Genomic DNA, 20519 nt, shown 5'->3' on the forward strand with positions numbered 1-20519 from the left:
AAGAAGAAAGCATGAATTGTAAAAAGGAAAAGAAAACTAAAAGAAAGAGTACCTAAATGGGTTGCCTCCCATTAAGCGCTTTTGTTTTAAGTCGTTTAGCTCGACATAAGCATTAGGAATCAGGCTGATTTAAATGGCACTCCACTTGCTGTGCCTTTATTACTTCCGGCTGCTGGAGGTTTTATTTCTTCTCCTTGAGGAGCCGTCTTCTTCCCTTTATTCTTCTTTCGGACTTTAATGTTGTTTAAAACCCTTTTTGTATTTTCGATCAGCTCCTGGATTTGGTCTTCACTAGTTTCTGTTGCATCTGGTGGAATGATGATCTTGATCTTTGCAAAAGCTTTCGGCTTCTCCTTTTCTTTCTCTTTTGGCCTGTTTCCTTTGCTTGGAAATTCATCTAAGATAGTAGGATAGTACCTTTTTCTGTCCACATTGAGGAAAACAGCATGCCGGTTTGCGTGATCGATAGTTGCTCCTACTGTAGCTAGGAATGGTCTCCCGAAAATGAGTGGCCTCTCCTTGTCTTTATCCATCTCCAGGACTTGGAATTCTGCTGGAACAATCTTATCTCCCACTAGAACTTGTAGATCATGAATCGCCCCTTCAGTATCTTTTTGAGATGAATCTCCAAAGATAACCTTAACCGTCCATGTCCTTAAGGTTTTTATGCCCAATTTTTTGGCAAATGCCTTAGACATGATGTTAACATTGGCTCCGGAATCGCACAAGCAGTCTGTAAACTTGATTCCTGAAATGAAACACTGGAAAACAAAACGTCCCGGATCGTCGGCTTTGGTAAGCCTTTGAAACGGTGATCGTTCAGGTACCTTAAACGGTGGCTGCTTGGGATCGATATCCTTGTACAGTGGTACAAAGATTGGGGTTTCTTCTTTCTTTCCATCGGTTCCGGCCTCTTCTTCGGGCAATGTGGTTATGGCGTTGCAAAACTTCTTAGGGTTATCTTCAACTCTTCCTGGAAGAACTCCACTTTGCCTCTTCATAGAGTCGGCTGTTTGAGCGACTTGCACATCTAACTTTTTTACGTGCGAAGATAAAGATTCAAACTTACCATTCAGATCATTGTACATGCAGTCCATTTTCACGTTCACGTCTTTAGATGCTTTTTCGTTCGTCATAACAAGCTGTTGGATTGACTGTTCAAGTCTACCGATTTGTGAAGCTAGCTGGTTCGTCGTGACTCCCTGCTGTTGTACAAATTGATTGTTAAAACCCGTACCTTGGTAGTTATATGGCTGTCGCGGTTGATATGGTACTATTCCCCCAAAGTTTCCACCTTGAAACTAGTTTTGGAAGGATTTTTGCTGAGGTGGGTAGTACTGATCTTGAGGATTCTCCACATTTGGATTGCGGTAAGAGAGATTGTTGTAATTTGCATTCCGGAAGTTGTTGTTGAAGTTGTTGTTGGAGCGATTTTGGTATGGCACCAATGCTCCTACGTAGTTCACATCTTCTTCTTGAAATGCTTGATTAATGTGATCGATATCACTAGGTCCTTCATCTTCTGCGCCATTGTTGGTTTCACAGGCATGGATCGGGCGATTGGTACTCTTCAGAAGATGGCTCACCATGTTCTTCAACTCGGTTATGTCCTTGTTGTCTGTTCCGGCTTGCTTCATCGATCGATCGTATTCAGGACAGTCATTGCTATTGGCTTGAGCCAAATTTTCGATGAAAGCTCTTCCTTGGGTTATCGTCTTTTGCCCAAAATCTCCATTGCTAGCTGTATCAAGTGAAAGTTTGTATTTTGGTTGCAAACCTCGATAAAATGTGCTCAGCAGGCTTGATCCATGAAATCCATGGTGAGGGCAATCACGTTCATACTCCTTAAAACATTCCCAAGCTTCATAGAAAGATTCAGTTGGCCCTTGTTGAAAGGTTGAGATCTTCGTTCTCAAATTGTTCGACCTTGACTTAGTGTAGAAGTGGTTTAGGAAAGCAGTTCTACATTCTTCCCAATTGGTAATCGATCCTGCAGGCAAAGACTTCAACCAACGGTGAGCTTTATATGCTAATGAAAAAGGGAACAACTTACACTTTAAATAGTCAGGTGGAACTTGGTTTGTTCTCATCATGCTGCAAATTTCTTCAAAAAGCTCGATATGGTGCATTGGGTGCTCAGAAGGAACTCCATGGAACTGGTTTTGCTTCACCAATGAGATGATTTGAGGCTTGACTTCAAACTCATTCCGGTTTGGAAATGGTACTTGAATTGCAGATCGATTCTGAAAATTTTGAGTAGGTGCATCAAAATCAGCTATGCGATGGTTCCTGGCTTGTCTTCGGTGTTGATTTGCTGGCGGAATGGGGCGGTGAATGCGTTCATTCGGCTGCATTGCTGGGTGGTCACCATCGGCTGCATTGATGGGTGGATCAAGGTCTTCACGTCCTTCTCTCTCCCGGTTCTGGTGGTTTCTGGGAAGAACCTCATCCTCCTCTCCATCTTGTCGAGCATGATCACCTTCTATGTGATCATTCTCTTCGTTTTCTCCATGTTGGGACCTGTCTTGGTCCATATTTAAAGTTCGATTAATAGGATCTCCAGGCTGGTCGTCGTTGGCCATTCCTTGCGTTCGTCTAAGTCTTCGAAGTTCTCTTTCGTGTCTGTCTATCTCGTCTAGAATTGGAATGTCTCCTGCAGGTCTACGCCTGGTATTCATGCAATTCAGAGAAAAACAAAAGAAGGGAAAGATATTTCAGAAAAACTTTAAGAAAGAACTAGAGATCAGGTGTCTAGAACAGAAGTTAAAACAAGAAAAATAGCAAAAGGCAGTGAAACAAATCCCCGGCAACGGCGCCAAAAACTTGATGGTCGTGTCAACTGCGTGAGGGAACAAGTTTTACCCTTAACAAAACAAATGAAAGCCGCAAGTGCACAGCTGATCAGTTGCAGTATTTAGGGATCGAATCCACAGAGATTTGTGTGCCTGGTATTCTTCTACGGTTTTTTTTTAACTTTATGTCTAGACTAAATTGGTTTTAAAGGTTGGTTGTTTTTCTTGCGAATTAAACTAAAACAAAAGAAACCAAATCAATCTATCCTAAAAAGCATGTAAGAAAATCGAATGAAATGCAATTAGAATAAGCAAATATCGAATGAAAGACTAATAAGGCAAGTAAAATATCGCATGAAAGGTAAATAAAGCAAGTAAAAATCGATGGAATTGTAAACTATGGCTAAAAACGCTGAGCTTTTGGGAACTCTAAGGGATCATAATCGGTTTTAACACTAAGGTAGATAGATTGGGATTGACGGATAACGATATATGGGTTCTAGAGCTAGAGTACGGCGGTATGACTACGTCACTGTCGTGATCATAACCAACTGTTTCTCGCAACCTTGACCAATAGGTTTCCACTCTGGCCCTGGAAGGGAGAGAACGCAAGAGCTGCACAAGACTCGTCAATACTCACGATCTCGCCGCAGGTAGGTTTCCACTCCTACGGAAAAATCGCCTGTTTCATTCTAGGACTGATACTTAATGAAAACTTTCGCAACACTAACTATCTAGATCAGATACTAGGTGATCAATCAAGCATACATGCAATAAGAACAAGAATAAACAGAGAACAGGTCGAAATCCCATATCTATAAACCTAGATGTCTTAATCGATTATGATAGCCCCTTTCGGGAACCCTAAGCCCAACTCGGGATCTACTCAGACATGGCTGAGTTCGACATCATCATTGGTTTTAATAAAAGTAATGAAAAACAGTAAAGAAAAGAGATAAAGAAAGCTTCTCTATTGAAGAACTCGGACTTGAACAATCTTCTACAAAAATCTCATAAAAACGGCTAAAGGAAAAAGGGTTTCTGTAAAGTATGAAGGGTTTTCTCTAAAAACGACCTAAATGACATGTATTTATAGTCTCCAATACTCCATGGTCTCTAGGGTTCCGGAATTGAGGCTGAGAATGACTTTGGGCTTCAGATAAGTGGGCTTTAACTCGGAGATTGATTGCCGCGGTCGGGAGTGTTGTGACCGCGGCAATTAGCTTGTTGGCCGCGGTCGGGAAGCTTCTGACCGCGGCAAATAGCTTGTTGGCCGCGGTCGCGTGAGTTGCTAACCGACTTCGAATGTCTCCAACCGGGGCTAATAGAATATCTTGAGATCCAACCATTGGAATGTCTCCAAACCAAGTGCATTTGAAAGCTGATTGATTCTTCTATAAGTTGTCCAAATTTGAGGGTGATCAGACGGTGAGAAGGTCTTTGTCTCTCTATGAGAGTTCTGATGGTCTGCATTTATCCAAAAGAGTCTTTTTGTTCCATTTTGTGTCTCTTTATCCCAAATTACCTGAAAAGTCTTTTAAAATCCGGAAACATAGAAATCCTTTGAAAACCTTTGAAAATGGAGTAAAAACACCTGTAAAAGATATTAAAATGATCCATAAAAATGGTCAAAATCCGGTGTTATCAGTATCTTATGCAGGTGTTTTAACTCTGTTTTCAATGGTTTTTAAAGTGTTTTCAATGTTTTAGAGTTTCAAAAGACTTTACAGGAAACTTGGGCAAAAGATATGCAATTTGGAACAAATGAGCAATTTTGGATAAATGCAGACCGTCAGAAGTATGACAAGCGATGAAAACCTTCTCACTGTCTGATCACCCCCAAAGGTTGAGACAACATAGAGGATCCAACCAGCTTTCTAATGCACTTGGTTTGGAGACAATCCAACGGTTAGATCTTTAGATACTCCCGGTGCAAAAATGATAGATAATGCAGTTCCGGAAGAGAGCCATGTGCTGGGACCGCGGCCAACCCCTGTTTTCCCGTGGGTAGAGCCACCGCGACTGCGGAACTTGGTCGTTCACTTTCCAGACGACTTAATTAAAGCTCAGATCAATTCCTTTCGTTATTTTCGAAGCCCTAAGTGTCCAAGACCACTGCAGAAAGTATAAATACCCTCTTTAGGTCATTCTAAAGATGAGAGACTGAAACTTAGACAACTTAGAGAGAGAGAGAGATTTTCGTGGGAGCAACCCTAGAGGCCGCCGCCGTCTCAGAAGGAGGAGCCACCGCTGGAGGAAGCGATCGCGCCTCCGTCTGCTTCTCCGTTCTTCGTTCTTCTTCCCTCTTTTCTTTAATTTCCTGCAACTTTCAATACTCTGTGATGATTGTTTACAATATGTTTGAGTGGTTACCCATTTGGGTTTAAAGGGATTGTTAAAAGGGAATTTCATGTGTCTTTGCTTATGAATCGATAGATTTAGGATTTATAATCTTCTAGATGTTCTTCGTTTGCCTTTAATGTTACTGCGTGATTCTCTACTGGCCACTTAGAAGCCGATCTGATATGATATGTTGCGAAAGTTTTCATTGATTGTCTGAACTAGGGTGAAACGAGCAATTCTTCTATAGGAGTGGAAACCTACCTGTAGTTGAGTTGTGAATGTTGATGAGTCTTGTTCTGCTATTGCATCTACTCCCTTCCAGGATCAGAGTGGAAACCTACTGATCAGGGTTGCGAGAGATAGTTGTTTAGTGCTGCGAAAGTAGGCTATTCATACTTCTGTGCCTCGAGTTCTAGAACATACGTAGTTGATTACCTTTATCACTTGTTTAAAATCGACATAGCTTAGTCCATGAACCCCTGCGAAACCCCTTGATGCCCAACGTTTGTCTTTCATTGCTTACAACCTTCGATTTTATTTGCTCATCATTCGCCCTTGGTTTAATCGCTTTTTACTTGCTTTTATTTGCTTTCGTTTTCAATTGCTTTTATTTGCTTTGCTTTCTAGTTTAGATTTCGTGACAACCAAAACCCAAAACCAAAACCCAAACCATATTAGTTATAGTTTGATTTAAGCATTGCCGTGAATTCGTACTGAAACAACTAAGTCTCTGTGGATCGATACCCTAAGTACTACAGCGCACATCTGTGCATTTGCAGACATTTAGGGGTTATAAATTTAAAACCTGGAGCTTAGTAAAAACGAAAACAACAATCATGCTTTACAATCGCATCAGAAGGACGCTTATATGTTGGATTGTTAAGCGGAGAGTTTTTAGCGGAAGATTTTTGCGAGGTCAGCCTATTCCTTCGCGTAGTAAAGTAAATATCTGCTCGGCTCAGGTGAGATTTACCGCGTAAGTTTGTTCTTCGTTTCTGAGGAACCAAGCCGAACCAAATACTCATTGTTCCTACTTTCCGAGCTGAACCGAATGCTTGTTGATTCTATATCTCCGAGCTGTGATCGAACTTATGTCATCAAAGAATTCCTTCGAGCCGAGCTCCTTGGAGAACGTTTCAAGGCGTTTTTGAGAAAAGGTGATGTCGTCGAAGCGGGTTCGTGAGGAGGCGATGCCGAGCCAAATTTATCGAACTAGTATCTTTTGTAGTTCCAGTTCGTTGGTTCGGGTTACTGTTAAGCTTATACTTTTTTCGCGTAGGTACGCAAGATGGGATATTTGAATCTTTACGCGCATGACTGTTATTGCTTGGGGGCCCGCATGTATTTGCTACTTCTCGGGGTTACACGGATTTCACGTGCTCATGTGGGACCCATGCGCACCAAACCCTCTATATATATTCGAACTATTCTTCTCCATTCTTCACAATTCACTACTCCAAAAATTCACCAAAGGTAGAAACTCTCTCCTATCTTTTTTTATTTTTTATCTGTTTAACACCGGCTAGGGTTCCTCAGTCTGTTTGCTGTGCCATTCAAGAGATTCTGGCGAACCTTTGAATTTTCTGACCCACCTTTAAAGATTTCAATCCGTTTTTGATGATTTTCGGTTGATCTCCAATGATTTTCTCAAGTTTCTGAACTCAGATCTGGGTTAGATCTTCTCTTCTATTTCTTCAGCCGTTTTGGTCAGTTTCTTCGTTCCTCCGCGTTCATCATGTCTTCCAAGCGGACATTTACGCCGATCCGCTTGATAATTTATATTGAAGCGAAAAGGATGATTATGCGAGCTGTTCGGCTGGTTCGGACAGCTTCCGAGGCGAGAGTGAAGTGTCCTCATCTTATATAGAGACCGAGGTAATTCGTTTGGAGCCTCAAAGTGATTTCAAAGATTCGTCGCCCTCACAAGTTGCCGAGGAGAACTTTGTTGATGAATCCGCCAAAGTGAAACCCGTAAAAGAGGATTGGACTTTGATCCACTTGTGGCGAGGCGAGACTTAGAGCATATGATGTCCGAGCCAGACCCTCCAAGAGACGTTCCTTAAGGAAGCGAGAGAGACCGGATCCTCTCGGTTCTACCCTATCGACGTTCGCAACTCTTCAAGCGTTGAGGCATCGTTTTGGGATCTCCAAAGCGGTGGAGTTTGTAATGCCCAACTCTTCTGATCGGGCAATAACCCTCCTCCGAACCACCTAACGCTGTATGAGAGCTTTCCAAGCTGTGTTTCCTCTGGTTCCCGATTCCCGAACCAATCCTGCGGCTCCTTTGCAAATTGAATATTTCCATTGGAAAGATTTTGCCTCGGGGACTTTGACATTTGATTGGCATTTCGGTCCGGAGTTATGAATGCGAAGTGGAGGTGGGCGTTGATCATTTGATGAACTTCCTCGAAATTAGCCGTAGTCGAGAGGCTGGGAAATACTATACTTCCAAAAAGAAAATATGGAGGATCATTCAAGGTTTACCGACCAAAGATAGCTTATGGGAAGAGCGATTCTTTTATGTCTTAGTAAACAAGGCAACAGTCAGGCACGACCTTCTCGACCTAACCAAGACGGATTGGGGGACCCTTGGTAGCCGACCTCTCGTGCCCAATGCACTGATGGAACAAATGTTCCTGAAATGTCTGAGCGTGATCCCTTTCTAGATTCGGAGACGCGTGAGAGAGCTCCTTTGGCTGCCTCAGAAGTTTCCGCATATGGCGAACTGGTTTCGGCGTTACCGCGCAATGCAAGACCCATTGAGTCGTCCCTGTCGAAGCATACGGATACGACAAGCAAGAAACGCCCCGCTTGGGCTGACAACAAAGACAAGGGAAATGGACTTGCCAAGGACAATCTCACGCCGAAGAAGAAGCGCACTACTCTCGTCACTGAGTCAAACTTTACAATTCCAGTGGTTGACGATGCGACAGCGTCTGCACTCCTAGTCGCCTTGGTGACAGGTGCGAATGCCCAGCCTCTTCTTCTGGAGGACCTAGCTAAGTCGAAGAAATGTGATGGGATGTCGCAACGTAATACTAAGGTACGATGATCTCTTGCAATTTTGTGCAAATATTGTTGTAATTTCTGGCTGATTGACTAAAAACTATTTATGGTGCTTATAGTTTTTGGCTTCGATCAACGATGTCATTGCGAATTAGGACTCCAAGGCATGCAGGGATCAGCGTCGCATTGATGATGCTAGAAAGGAGGCTATGTTTCTTAAGACAAAGTTTAAAGAGGCGAAGAAAAAACACTCGAATGAAATTGCTAAGGCGGTGGCTCGGGTCAAGTCTGTCGAATGCGAGAAGAAGCTACTTGGAGAGGAACTGGATCGGGCTTCCGCCTTTTCAGATCGTTTTGACGAGCAGAAAACCAAGAACCTGGCTGAGAATGCTTCGCTGACGAGGCGTCTCGAAGAAAAGGAAACAATGTTCATTGTGGCAAAGCGGCAAAGCGTGAAGCAGCCGTAATACCAAGAGCGGTTTAAGAGAATCGAGCAGAAGATGGCCGAGCTATGAGAGGCCAAGGAAAAAGAGCTTGATCTCGCTCAAGCCGAAGAAAACTTTCAGCTGATCGCCGTTCTTCGTAACGAGAAAGAGCCTGCTTCTCTCGACGCGGAGCAGACAAAGGTTAAGAGCTGGACTATCGGACTGGAAGGAGCTGATGCTGAGTTTGATAGGATTGCCACTTGTTTACGAGAGGACCTAGTCGTGAGTCCGGTCTCATCAGATTCAGTGGGTGTCTGCCTTGGTGATATTTTGGTCGAATCAGCTGGTGTTGGAGCTGGATTGACCGACCAGTCTGGTATCAAACTTGGAATGCCCATAGCTAAGGCCTTGATTGAAGGAGGTTGTATTGAGGTGTCGGTGACAAACCATACCAACACCTGATTAGTTTTTTTTTTTGTATATTGATGTCTGAACGTACCTTGTCTCTCTTTTCTCTTCTTGAATTTATGCCTGGATGGATTTATCCGTACTGTCTTTCTATTGTCTTTTTAGACCTTATGCCTTGATAAATTTTTCGCTTCGCCTATTGTCTGCGTAATGCTCGGAATCCAGTCTTAGCACATTGAGGGGTTTTGAACACCAATTCTTTGGTAACGAGGTGAATCTTTTCTGTGATATATTAAGTCTATTCTGGGCGAGAATATAAGTAAATTTTGATATGAGTAGGATATATTATTCTCTTTGAAATATGACTAAGGATCGACGTTTTCGAGCTGGTATGTATGTTTAGCCGGGTTTTTATAATTCACTTCGATCTTTAGAGAATGCGATGTAGTCTCGACTTACAATCTCGTATACGATAGTGAATTGATGCGACCGATGCATTTTGGTCTAAAATTTATATAACACGCTTCATTTTTATCCGTAGAGGATGTAAATTGTGCCCTCGTCCTAAAAAAGATGGTTAAAACCCATTTAGAAAACTTTGTGGATGTTGTCCCGCTGTGGCCAGCAACGAGACGAGGTGTATAGTCTGTGAATGTTTTGATGCTGAAGCGAGATAGTAACGCGGTTTTGCCATAGCAGAAGTAGTGAATAATTTTGCTGAAGCACAAGATAATAAAGAACCCTGAAATAAGCAAAAAGTTAGCTGAAGCAAAGATCAAGCTAGTAACGGCTAGGTCAATGAGCCGAAATTCCAATGAAAATGTGTAAGTATAATGTATATGTACCTATTCCCCCTCCCCCCCCCCTTTTTAGGAGATGAACTTGAACCCATCCGACGATGGGCTGCCAACGTACTCTTTGCAGGGATCAAACCGTCCCATAGTTCGTGTTGTTCGAGGTGCGTTATTAGTGATAGTCCTTCTTTAAGTGAATGGCGTTCCAAGATCTTGGGATTGCTTCTTACTAAGTAATTTTGTAATGTTCTTCCCAATTCGCTCTGAGGTTTCCTGCATTCTTTTCGGCAGTGTTCTGGAATACTTTCCTTAGAATAAGCTCTCCTTCCTAGAATCTTCAGCTTCGAACGTTCTTGTTGTAGTATCTTGCCGTTGCTTGCTGATAATTCTGAATCCGAATCAAGACTTGGTCGCACTTCTCGTTGATTAACTCGAGCACGTCCAACATCATAAAATGTTTCAAGCCTTCCTGTCCGGGCAAGAGTCTCCATCTTATTTCAGGGAAATCCACCTCAGGAGGAATTACTCACTCAGTTCCATAAACTAGGGTGAATGGCATTTTTCCAGTGGTTCGGCGCAGAGTTGTTCGGTGCGAACAAAGTAATTCTTCTAGCTCGTCTTCTCATCGTCCGTTCTTAGCATCGAGGCATTTTATCAATCCGTCAAAGATTGTCTTGTTGGCTGCTTCGGCCTGTCCGTTCCCTTGAGGATACTTTGGCGTGGACTTATTTAGGCAAATTTTCCATTTCTCGCAGAAAGTTTTGACCTGTTGTCAATGATTATTTCATATGGAATCCTGTGCTGGTAGATGATGTTCTTCCAAACGAAGTGTTCGACTTGGGCGTTCTTTATGCTTGCACCCACTTAGAGATGTAATCACTAAGCACCAGCAGGAATCGTTTCTGCTTCGATCTGTGAAGGGGTCTGACGATATCCATTGACCATCTCAAGAAGGGGTGAGGTGATCAGATTGACGACAACAGCTCAGTTGGTTGGTGTATTGTCGGCGCGTGTCACTGATATTTTTTGCACTTCATAGTGAATTTATCGCAATCTTTTACCATCGTTGGCCAGTAGTAGTCGTGCCGTTTTATTTTGATCGCAAGGGACCTTCTTCCGAAGTGATTGCCACATGCACTGCTGTGTACTTCGTGCATAATTTTCCTCGCCTTGGCTCCTTCTACACATGTCATCAGTGGTCCCGAGAACCTCCATCAGTGGAAAAGCTTAACAAAATGGATAGAAGACCAGATTTTCAGCTCAGAGTCAAAACGTCAGAAGTTCACCCCCAATTGAAGGTCTTCTCACCGTCTGATCCAGCTCAAATTTGGAGATCTCAAAGATGGAAGTATTAGCTTTCTAGCACACTTTACAGCTTGGCAATCCAACGGTTCAATCAAAAGATACGCTAAGAGCAAGATGTCCCGTAAACCAGCTGGCAAGCATTTCCACCTGCGGCCAACAGCCATTTCACCACGGTCAGAGGCTTCCCGACTGCGGCCAGCCAACTCCGAGTTCGATGGCCCATTTCCGAAGCCCATATCGTTTTCTTAGCCTCAATTCCGGAACCCTAGACACCAGAGAGCATTGGAGACTATAAATACTTATCATTTAGGTCATTTTTAATAAGAGAAGAGGAGAGACGAAATACTTTACAAGAAATTTTACTTTAAGCTTTTTTTTTAGGTTTTAGGGAGAGAAAGATTTGTCTCTTGAACCCTTGTTCTTTCTTTTCCAATTTTGACTATTGCTTTACTTTTTAATACTATGTTTTTGATTTCGTCCATCATGTCTGAGTAGTTTTATTGTTGGATCTAAGGGATTTTCGATGGGGATACATATGTTCGATGAGGATTCCATGAGCTATTGAAACCGAATCTTAGAACTTTTTCTTTTGAATTTATTTTTACTGCATGAGAGTAGCGTCATGAACTACAATCTGATCCAGATGCTTGGTGACACGAAAGTGTTCATCCGGTGTCAGATCTAGTTTGGGAGGGCAAAACAAACATAGGAGTGGAAACCTACCTATGGGCGATTTGTGAATGCTGATGAATCTTAAACATAATGCATATTTTCTCTTCCAGGGCCAGAGTGGAAACTTACTGGTCATGGTTGAGACAGATAGTTGTCTATGATCACGACAGTGGCGTATTCATACGTCAGTGACTCTAGTTCAAAAAGTTGAAGCTAAGATCTTATCAAATTTACTCTTTAGCAATATTTTGAATCGTTCATACCCTAGAGAAAACTTCCCTGAAACCCAGCACTTCTTTTCTATAGATTTACACCGATTTTATTTCAAGCTTTAGTTCATCCTTTTCATTCTCTTAATCGATTTTCATTTAAGCAATTAGGTTTAGCCGTTTTTCTCGTTTTTAGTCGATTTCATTAAGTTTAGTTATTAGGTCTTTTTAATTCTCGTATTTTCTCGTTAAGATTAGTTTTTACGTTTTAAAGACACCACCAAAACCTTTACAAAAATCGCCTGGTTCTAGACTTCCTTACTTTATATTTCTTTCGAAGGCTTTTGCAGGAAAGATGCTCCTTCCCTGTGGATTCGATCCCTAAGTACTACAATCGATCAGCTGTGCACTAGCGACTATTGACTTCATTTAGGGTAAAAGTTGGCACTCTCACCATAGCACACATCAAGTTTTTGGCATCGTTGCCGGGGAAGGCACATGTTTTCTTTTCCGCAAAACTCTAAGAAAGGTTGGTAAATCGACTCTAGAACCCTTTTTCTGCATATTTCCATTTTTCGGTTCTTTTTTTTCCATTCTCGAAGCAATAGATCCTATAAATCGAAATCCCTACTATGAGGGAGGTTTTTACAACACTCCTCAAACCACCAGACGCAGAGAAGAGCAATACCTACGCGATCTCTACGACAAAGTTCGAACCTCAAACTACCGAACGTTCCTGAACGAGCCCTACGTGCCTCCAATGGTAAACCCTAGACCACCTATGTATTGCCTACCTCACCAGGTTCTCCAGCAAGATGAGAACGTCCAGCTCAGTAATCGATTGAGTCAGCTTGAAATGGTGATCATGCAATTCATCGCAGTTCAAGTCGTGTCAAGAGCCGCCCTTCACGAGAAAATTGACAACATGTCGACTCACTTTAACAAAAAGCTTGAAGATCTTTCTGCTCAAGTTAAAACCATTGAGACTCAAGCGAACAAAGACGCCGAGACTATCAAGGAGAGGATTGAAACGGTTGAAGGACGAGTCGGAGAGATTGAAGTCAGCATTCGCAGAGTTAATGAAAACATCCACACATCCACACCTTAGAGATCAAACTCGATGAAGCAGAAGAAACTATCAATGATCATAACAACCAAACCTACTCCTATGTGGAAGAGATTTGGGATGAAGTACACAAGGTTCGAGACAAAGCAGAAGAGATCGAATCGACCATGGACAAAGTAGTCTATGCCCTTGATGAAGTCGAAGAGAAGGTTGAAAAACTTATGCAAGGACGTGAAACGCATGGTTTGACGCTTCCCATCAAAGATCTTGACCTAAAAGAAGAGGAAATAGAGTTGGAAGATCCAAAAATCAGTTTAGATGGCAAAAGAGAAGATGAAACAACTGAACCATCTTGGAGTCTCTCTCCCACGGTCGCAACTCCCGCGACTGCGGCCAACAACCCTCCAGCCGTGGTCATGAGTCTCCTACCCGCGACAAATAGCACTCCCCCCACGGTCGTGTGTCCTCTACCCGCGGCAATCCATCGGTCCGATTCGCATCAGCCTTATTCGATTCTCACAGGTCAGTGTTCATTAGATGCATGATATACTCATATTTTGTCATGTTTACGATTGCATTTTTGTCCAAATATTGAGTCTCATGCATACATTTAGGTAGTTTTACATATATTTGTCTTTGCTTTTGTCTTTAGTTAGGAGATTGCATTAGGTCCAAGAGAGTTTTGCATGTTTTGGAGTGTTAAACAGGTGCTTTTGGAGTTTATTTGGAGTGGAGGACGTGATTCAGATGAAGAAATGGAGTTGAAATTATCAAAAATGGTGAAAAGGAGCAATTTTGGGTTTCTCGGCAAAATGATGTACTGATGGCCGAAGATTCTCGGCCAAAATCCTTCCTGCGGGTAGCTCTCTCGGCCAAAAACACGAACCACTTCGGGATTACATGGCAAGGTTCAAGGCGGTCGTATCCAAAATTGAAGGAATAAGCGACAAGGCTGCACTCGAGGCTCTGAAACGGTCTTTGTGGTACAATTCCGAATTCCGACGAGAAATGGCACTCAACACGCCACAAACGATTCAAGATGCCTTGCATCGGTCATCAGAATTCGTCGTAAACGAGGAAGAGATGAAGAATCTGGATGAGCAGTACGAAGCAACGAAAGCAGCGATCCGAAGCTCAATTTTGACACGCCCCCCGAAGAAAGGCAACCCATCAAACAATGCAACAACGCAAAGCTCAGACGAACCTAGAAGCGGAGGTGCCCATAACTACCAAGTAGGCACTGGACGCGGAAGAGGAGAGTCGCACAACAACACTTGGGTAAGAAAGCCCACCAACTACGACGAAAAGGCATTCTGCGAGTATCACCAGACCTACGGGTATTCAACGGCACAATGCCGAACTCTAAGAGCAAAACTCGCAGCTAAGATGGCGGCGGGAGAGCTCCAGAACGCGGTTAACCTCAAAGACCTCGTCCCTAATGAACCAAAAGAAGGAGCCGAGCCGAGCGGCGCGATAACAACAAGTGCGATAGGAGAGGCGAACCCGAAGAGCGACCCGAGCCGAGGCAAAGGATCAACATGATAATGGGTGGATCTCAATATTACCAAGACACGGTGTCCTCCATCAAAGCTTATCAGCGCCAAGCCGAAGCGAAGGAAAATTGGACAGAACCGACCGATATCCAGAATACAGTGATCTCCTTCGCCGAGGAGGAAACAGCAGGAATTGATAGACCACATAACGATCCACTGGTGATCAAATTAACGATCAGAGATCACGATGTAGCGAGAGTGCTCATCGATACTGGGAGCTCGGTAAACGTCATTTTCAGGGAGACACTCAGAAGGATGGGAATCGATCTCTCCGAGGTGACAGCGATCCCCAAACCTCTAACCGGATTTTCAGGAGAAACAACGATGACTATGGGAACAATTAGGCTCCCGTGGTAGCTTGTGGAGTCAATAGGATCGTCAAATTCTGCGTCACCGATCACCCAACAATCTACAATGTGATTATGGGAACTCCATGGATCAACGCGATGAGGGCGGTCCCTTCCACCTATCACCTCTGCCTCAAATTCCCGACTCCAGCAGGCATCAAAACAATCTAAGGAAATCAGAAGGAGTCTCGAATGTGCTGCTTAGTGGAGCACAAGCTGAGGAACCTCGTCACCGACGCACGAGCAGACATAGATCACAAAAAGATGAAGACAGACCGAGAGCCTGTGAACGAGCTCTCGAAACTCTTATAGCTATTACAGATTGCGGAGAGCCGCGAAACGCGCACCGAGCTGGTATGTGATGCAGTGGACTCGGTGTGCATAGACAAAGCGCGTCCAGAACGATGCGTCAAAATCGGAGCAAAACTAGAAGAGCCTCTGAGAAGCAAACTTCTTTCCCTCCTCAAAGAGAACATCAACACTTTTGCCTGGACAGCGGAAGATATGCCGGGCATAAGCATCGACGTGACCTGTCACGAGCTGAACGTGGACCCAACCTTCAAACCAATCAAGCAAAAAAGAAGGAAGCTCGGACCCGAACGAGCTAAAGCAGTTAACGACGAAGTGGAGAGATTGCTCAAAGTAGGATCAATCGCCGAGGCCAAATATCCAGACTGGCTTTCGAATCCAGTGGTTGTGAAGAAGAAGAACGGCAAGTGGCGGGTCTGTGTAGATTTCACTGACCTCAACAAGGCGTGCCCGAAAGACAGTTTCCCCCTGCCGCACATCGATCGGCTCGTCGAAGCCACTGCGGGAAATAGGCTGTTAACATTTATGGACGCGTTCTACGGCTACAACCAAATCCTGATGCATCCTGTTGATCGGGAAAAAACAGCATTTATAACTGATCGTGAGATATACTGCTACAAAGTCATGCCGTTCGGACTCAAGAACGCAGGGGCAACATATCAACGACTCGGCAATAAAATATTCGCGGATCAGCTCGGAAAAACCATGGAGGTATACATCGATGATATGTTAGTCAAATCACTCGAAGAGAAAGATCATATCGCGCACCTACGAGAATGTTTCGAGCAGTTGAACAAACACAACATCAAACTGAACCCGGCGAAGTGCAGATTTGTGGTCACCTCGGGAGAGTTTCTCGGCTATCTGGTAACTCACCGAGGCATTGAAGCGAATCCTAAACAGATCAAGGCATTAATCAAGATGCCCTCTCCAAGGACGAAGCGAGAAGTGCAAAGGCTCACGGGAAGGGTCGCTGCGCTAAACAGGTTCATTTCCCGTTCCACCGACAAGTGACTGCCTTTCTATGACACCCTCCGGGGAAATAAGAAATTCGAGTGGGACGAGCGATGCGAAGCAGCTTTCCATGAATTGAAGAGTTATCTAGCAAGCCCGCCGATCTTGGCGAAACCAGTTGAAGGAGAGCCTCTCTTCCTCTACATTGCCGTATCTGCTACAGCTGTGAGTGGGGTGCTTATAAGAAAAGAACGAGCCGAGCGAAAACCCATTTTCTACGTCAGCCAGACACTGACCGACGCCGAGACCCGCTACCCCCAGATTGAGAAAGTCGCCCTAGCCGTCGTAGTCTCGGCTCGCAAGCTGCGTCCGTATTTTTAATCACTCGATTGTTGTGCTCGCTACACTTTCGCTGCGCTCGATCCTACACAGCCTGAGCCAATCCGGCCGGCTCGCCAAGTGGGCCATAGAGTTGAGGGAGTACGACATCGAGTATCGGAAAAGGTCGTCTGCAAAATCACAGGTGCTCGCAGATTTTCTTATCGAACTTCTGGCCGAAACGACGAACGAGCAAACCCCAGACGAAGTATGGATGCTGCACGTCGACGGCTCGTCGTCTAAACACGGCTCGGGAATAGGAATCCGTCTCACCTCTCCCACCGGAGAAATATTGGAGCAGTCTTTTCGCCTGAACTTCCACGCCTCGAACAACGAAGCAGAATACAAAGCGCTGATCGCCGGCATACGACTAGCACAGGGAATCGGAGTTCGAAAGATAAGAACCTTTTGCGATTCACAATACGAGGCGAAAGACGGACGAATGGGAGCTTACCTCAAGGTGGTCAGAGAATTGGTGCAAAAGTTCGACGAGTTCGAGCTCACACGAATACCCCGAGGCAAAAACACCTCGGCTGACGCCTTGGTAGCACTTGCTTCGACTTCAGACCCGGATCTCCGACGGAAAATTCCAGTCGAATTCTTCGAACGTCTTAGCATCGAAGAGGTAGAAGGAGTTCGGCTGATAAATCCTCCCGAGCAGGAACCAGAGAACGACGAAGCAATCGCTATGGATGAAGATGCCTCACCAGCCGAGCTGGAGTATGGCTGTGAAAAAGAATGGCTCGGAGCCTTCCGAGTGTATATCGCCGATGGAGAAGTACTAACCAACAAGTGGGAAGCCCGCAAATTAAAGGCTCAGGCCGCACGATATGTCCTCGTCGACGGTGAAGTGTTTAAATGGAGATTTTCAGGACCGCTCATGACATGCGTCGAAGGACCGGAGGCAAGAAATATCATGCACGAAGTGAAAAGCAGCGCGTGCGAAAACCATTCTAGCGGAAGGTCGCTCGCGATCAAGATAAAACGACACGGTTACTTCTGGCCTACGATGGTCATGGACTGCGAGAAGTTTACGGCGAAGTTCGAGAAGTGTCAACGGCACGCGCCAACAATTCACCAACCTACCGAGCTGCTGTCATCGATCTCGTCACCTTATCCTTTCATGAGATGGTCGATGGATATAGTCGGACCTCTAAATCGATCGAAGAAGAAGCGCTTTCTGCTCGTCCTCACGGATTATTTTTCTAAGTGGGTCGAGGCCGATTCTTACGCGAGCATAAAGGATGCTCAAGTCGAACACTTCGTCTGGAAAAATATCATCTGCAGACACGGGGTTCCCTATGACATAGTCACCGATAACGGATCCCAGTTCATCTCAACGCGTTTTGAAGCTTTCTGCGAGAAATGGAAAATCCGTTTGAGCAAATCTACGCCAAGATATCCTCAAGGGACTGGACAAGCTGAAGCAGCCAACAAGACGATCCTAGACGGTCTGAAAAAGAGGCTCGACGCCAAGAAAGGACGATGGGCAGATGAGCTCGAAGGAGTCCTTTGGTCGCATCGGACAACTCCGCGCCGAGCCACCGGAGAAACTCCATTCGCTCTAGTCTATGGAGCGGAATGCGTAATCCCCCCCGAGGTGGATTTCCCTGGTATCCGACGAAGACTTCTGCCGGGACAAGAAGGGTTGAATCACTTAATGATGCTGGACGAACTCGATTTGGTCAACGAAAGGCGCGACCAGGCTCTAATCAGAATTCAGAACTACCAACAAGCAACGGCGAGATATTACAACAAAAATGTCCGCAGTCGAAGATTTAAAGAAGGAGAGCTCGTCCTTCGAAAAGTTTTCCAAAAACACTGCCGAGAAGAATGCAGGAAAGCTCGGAGCAAATTGGGAAGGTCCTTACAAGATTACAAAAATAGTTCGCCCAGGAGTCTACGAACTTGCGACGGTAGCTGACGAATCAATTCCAAGATCGTGGAATGCAATGCACCTGAAGAAGTATTATCACTAAGGCTACAACACGGTCAACATGAACTACGCGACGGCTTGATCCCTGCAAAGGGTACGTAGGCAGCCCGTCCTCGGACGGGTTCAGCTGTCCCCTCTCCTAAAAAGGGGGGGGGGAGTGGGTACGTATACACATACATTTATTTAACTCTACAATTTTAGCTCATCTGCCGTCTCTAGGAACATTGCCACTTCGGCCAATTTTCTGTTTGTTTTAAATCAGCTACTTATTTCATGTTCATTGCGGAATTTTAATTCGTTCATTGTCGCTTCGGCTAGTTTCTCATTCTTTTTAAATCGGCTACTTTTTTCATGTTTGCCTTGGATTTTTAATTCGTTGATCACTTCGGCAAGTTATTATCACTTCGACAAGTTGTCATGACTTGATCGCCTCAGACTTTTACTTATCCTTGTATTCACTTCGGCAAACTAAGTCTCCAAACGCCTCGCCTCGTTGCTGGCCACAGCGAGGCAACATTCACAAAGTTCTCTAAATGGACTTTTAACCACCTTTCCTAGGACGAGGGTGCAAGTTACATCCTCTATGGATTAAAATAAAGCGCGCTATATAAATTTAAGACCAAAAACGTATTGATCACCACAGTTCGTCATTGCGCACGAGATTATAAGTCGGGACTACATCGCTTTCTCTAAAACCGAAATGAACTCTTAAAACCCGGCTAAACACGTTCACCCTCTCGGGAACGCCGGTCTATAATCAAACTTTGATATCGTCTCAGGACGTAGACCTCGGCAACAAGAGATCCAAACTTAGCGCTTCAAACGGCCAAAGACCAAATCCGATCTGAATTGCCTCGCACTTTTTTCTCTTTCCTAACTCAAACGCCTCGGCACTAACGGTGGAAGGCACAAAGAAACTTTAGTTTCTTTTAAGAGCTACCTAAAACGAAGACGCTCCACGAATCAACTCCTAGCTCGGATTTAGACTTAAACAGAACCTTTAACAGCTTATCCCTTAGCCCATTTTTCGTAAACAGTTCGGCTAGGGAAGCAATCAAAAGCATTCCCAACACAGCTCGACAACGATAACTCGTTCCAAACAAACAGTTTTCATCAAAAATTCATCAAAGACAAACGCATCAAATCCAACAAAAAACGACTAAGGAAAAGATGATTATAACCATAGCTAAATCAATAAGTCAGGTGGATAAAGCCGTCCAGGCATCAGTTACATAAAAAGTTCGAGAAACGGATAAAGTCATCCAAACTTTAAGTACAAAAACATATAAGACAGAAGATAAGGGAAAGAGGAGAGAATCAAGCCGCGGACTGCATTTCACGCTCGGCAAGGAGGTTCGAGATGGCTGGCGTACCCGCATTCAATCCGATCGGGTCTACGACACCCAAGTTGGCCGCTGTCTCTTCGAGCGGCTCGTTACCAAGGCTGGTGTCTACAGAGTCTGGCGACACGGGTGAGAAGACCAGCTCACCTCGGATCTCGGAGGCAATGCGCTCATACGCCTCGTCGTCGGCGTACTCGCTCTCCCAGCTCTTTAGATTCGCCTCCTCCTCGTCGAGCATTGGGCCGTCTGGTTTCCTCAGATCGGCGATCATCGCAAGGTTGCCCTTGATTTGTCCCAGCTCGTTCTCATCGGTTTTGGCCTTCTCGAGCTTGGAAAAACCTTCCTCCACCTTGGCAAGGCGTTCCTGAAACTTAGCCGTCAGCTCTCGCCTCGCTTCTTTCTTCGCATGCTTGACCTTGGCGTTAAACAAGGCATCCTTGGCCTCGATACGCCTTTTGAGCAACACCACCTCGGCGCTTTTAGCTCTCCTAGCTTCCTCGAGGCAAATGACCGAGGCGGAAACCTTGTCGACAACGGCACGAAAAACTATCTTCTCCTCTTCTAGCCTCGACACCATGGTCATCGCCTCGTTCAGCTTCCCCTTTGTCGCCGCGGTCTCATTCCGAGCCTCGTCCAGCTTCCCCTTCGCTGCCGCGGCCTCGTTACGAGCCTCGTCCAG

The 20519-nt window shown here is 44.7% G+C and overlaps 1 protein-coding gene and 1 non-coding gene across 2 annotated transcripts; both read left to right on the plus strand.

Annotated features, from left to right (window-relative positions):
• Positions 1–1812: 1812 nt before the first annotated feature.
• LOC112089514 lies at positions 1813–1919 on the plus strand. The gene has a single exon (XR_002901152.1). It is a non-coding gene; the product is annotated as a small nucleolar RNA R71 (small nucleolar RNA).
• A 12645-nt stretch (positions 1920–14564) lies between these two features.
• Positions 14565–19345, plus strand: LOC112089179. Its single transcript, XM_024160155.1, has 6 exons — positions 14565–14849; positions 14918–15028; positions 15242–16198; positions 16277–16554; positions 16616–18368; positions 19277–19345. The coding sequence occupies exons 1-6, from the start codon at positions 14565–14567 to the stop codon at positions 19343–19345; spliced, it is 3453 nt and encodes a 1150-aa protein (XP_024015923.1).
• The last annotated feature ends 1174 nt before the right edge of the window (positions 19346–20519 follow it).

The sequence above is a fragment of the Eutrema salsugineum genome, unplaced genomic scaffold (genome assembly GCF_000478725.1).
Source record: "Eutrema salsugineum unplaced genomic scaffold, Eutsalg1_0 scaffold_12, whole genome shotgun sequence".
NCBI lineage: Eukaryota > Viridiplantae > Streptophyta > Magnoliopsida > Brassicales > Brassicaceae > Eutrema > Eutrema salsugineum.

Coding starts and splice junctions, on each gene's coding strand:
- LOC112089179 (XM_024160155.1), top strand. CDS start 14,565: ATGGGTGGATCTCAATATTACCAAGACACGGTGTCCTCCATCAAAGCT. Junction 15,029..15,241: donor GGATCAACGCGATGAGGGCG/GTCCCTTCCACC, acceptor TAGCTATTACAG/ATTGCGGAGAGCCGCGAAAC. Junction 16,555..16,615: donor TCGGCTCGCAAGCTGCGTCC/GTATTTTTAATC, acceptor GATCCTACACAG/CCTGAGCCAATCCGGCCGGC.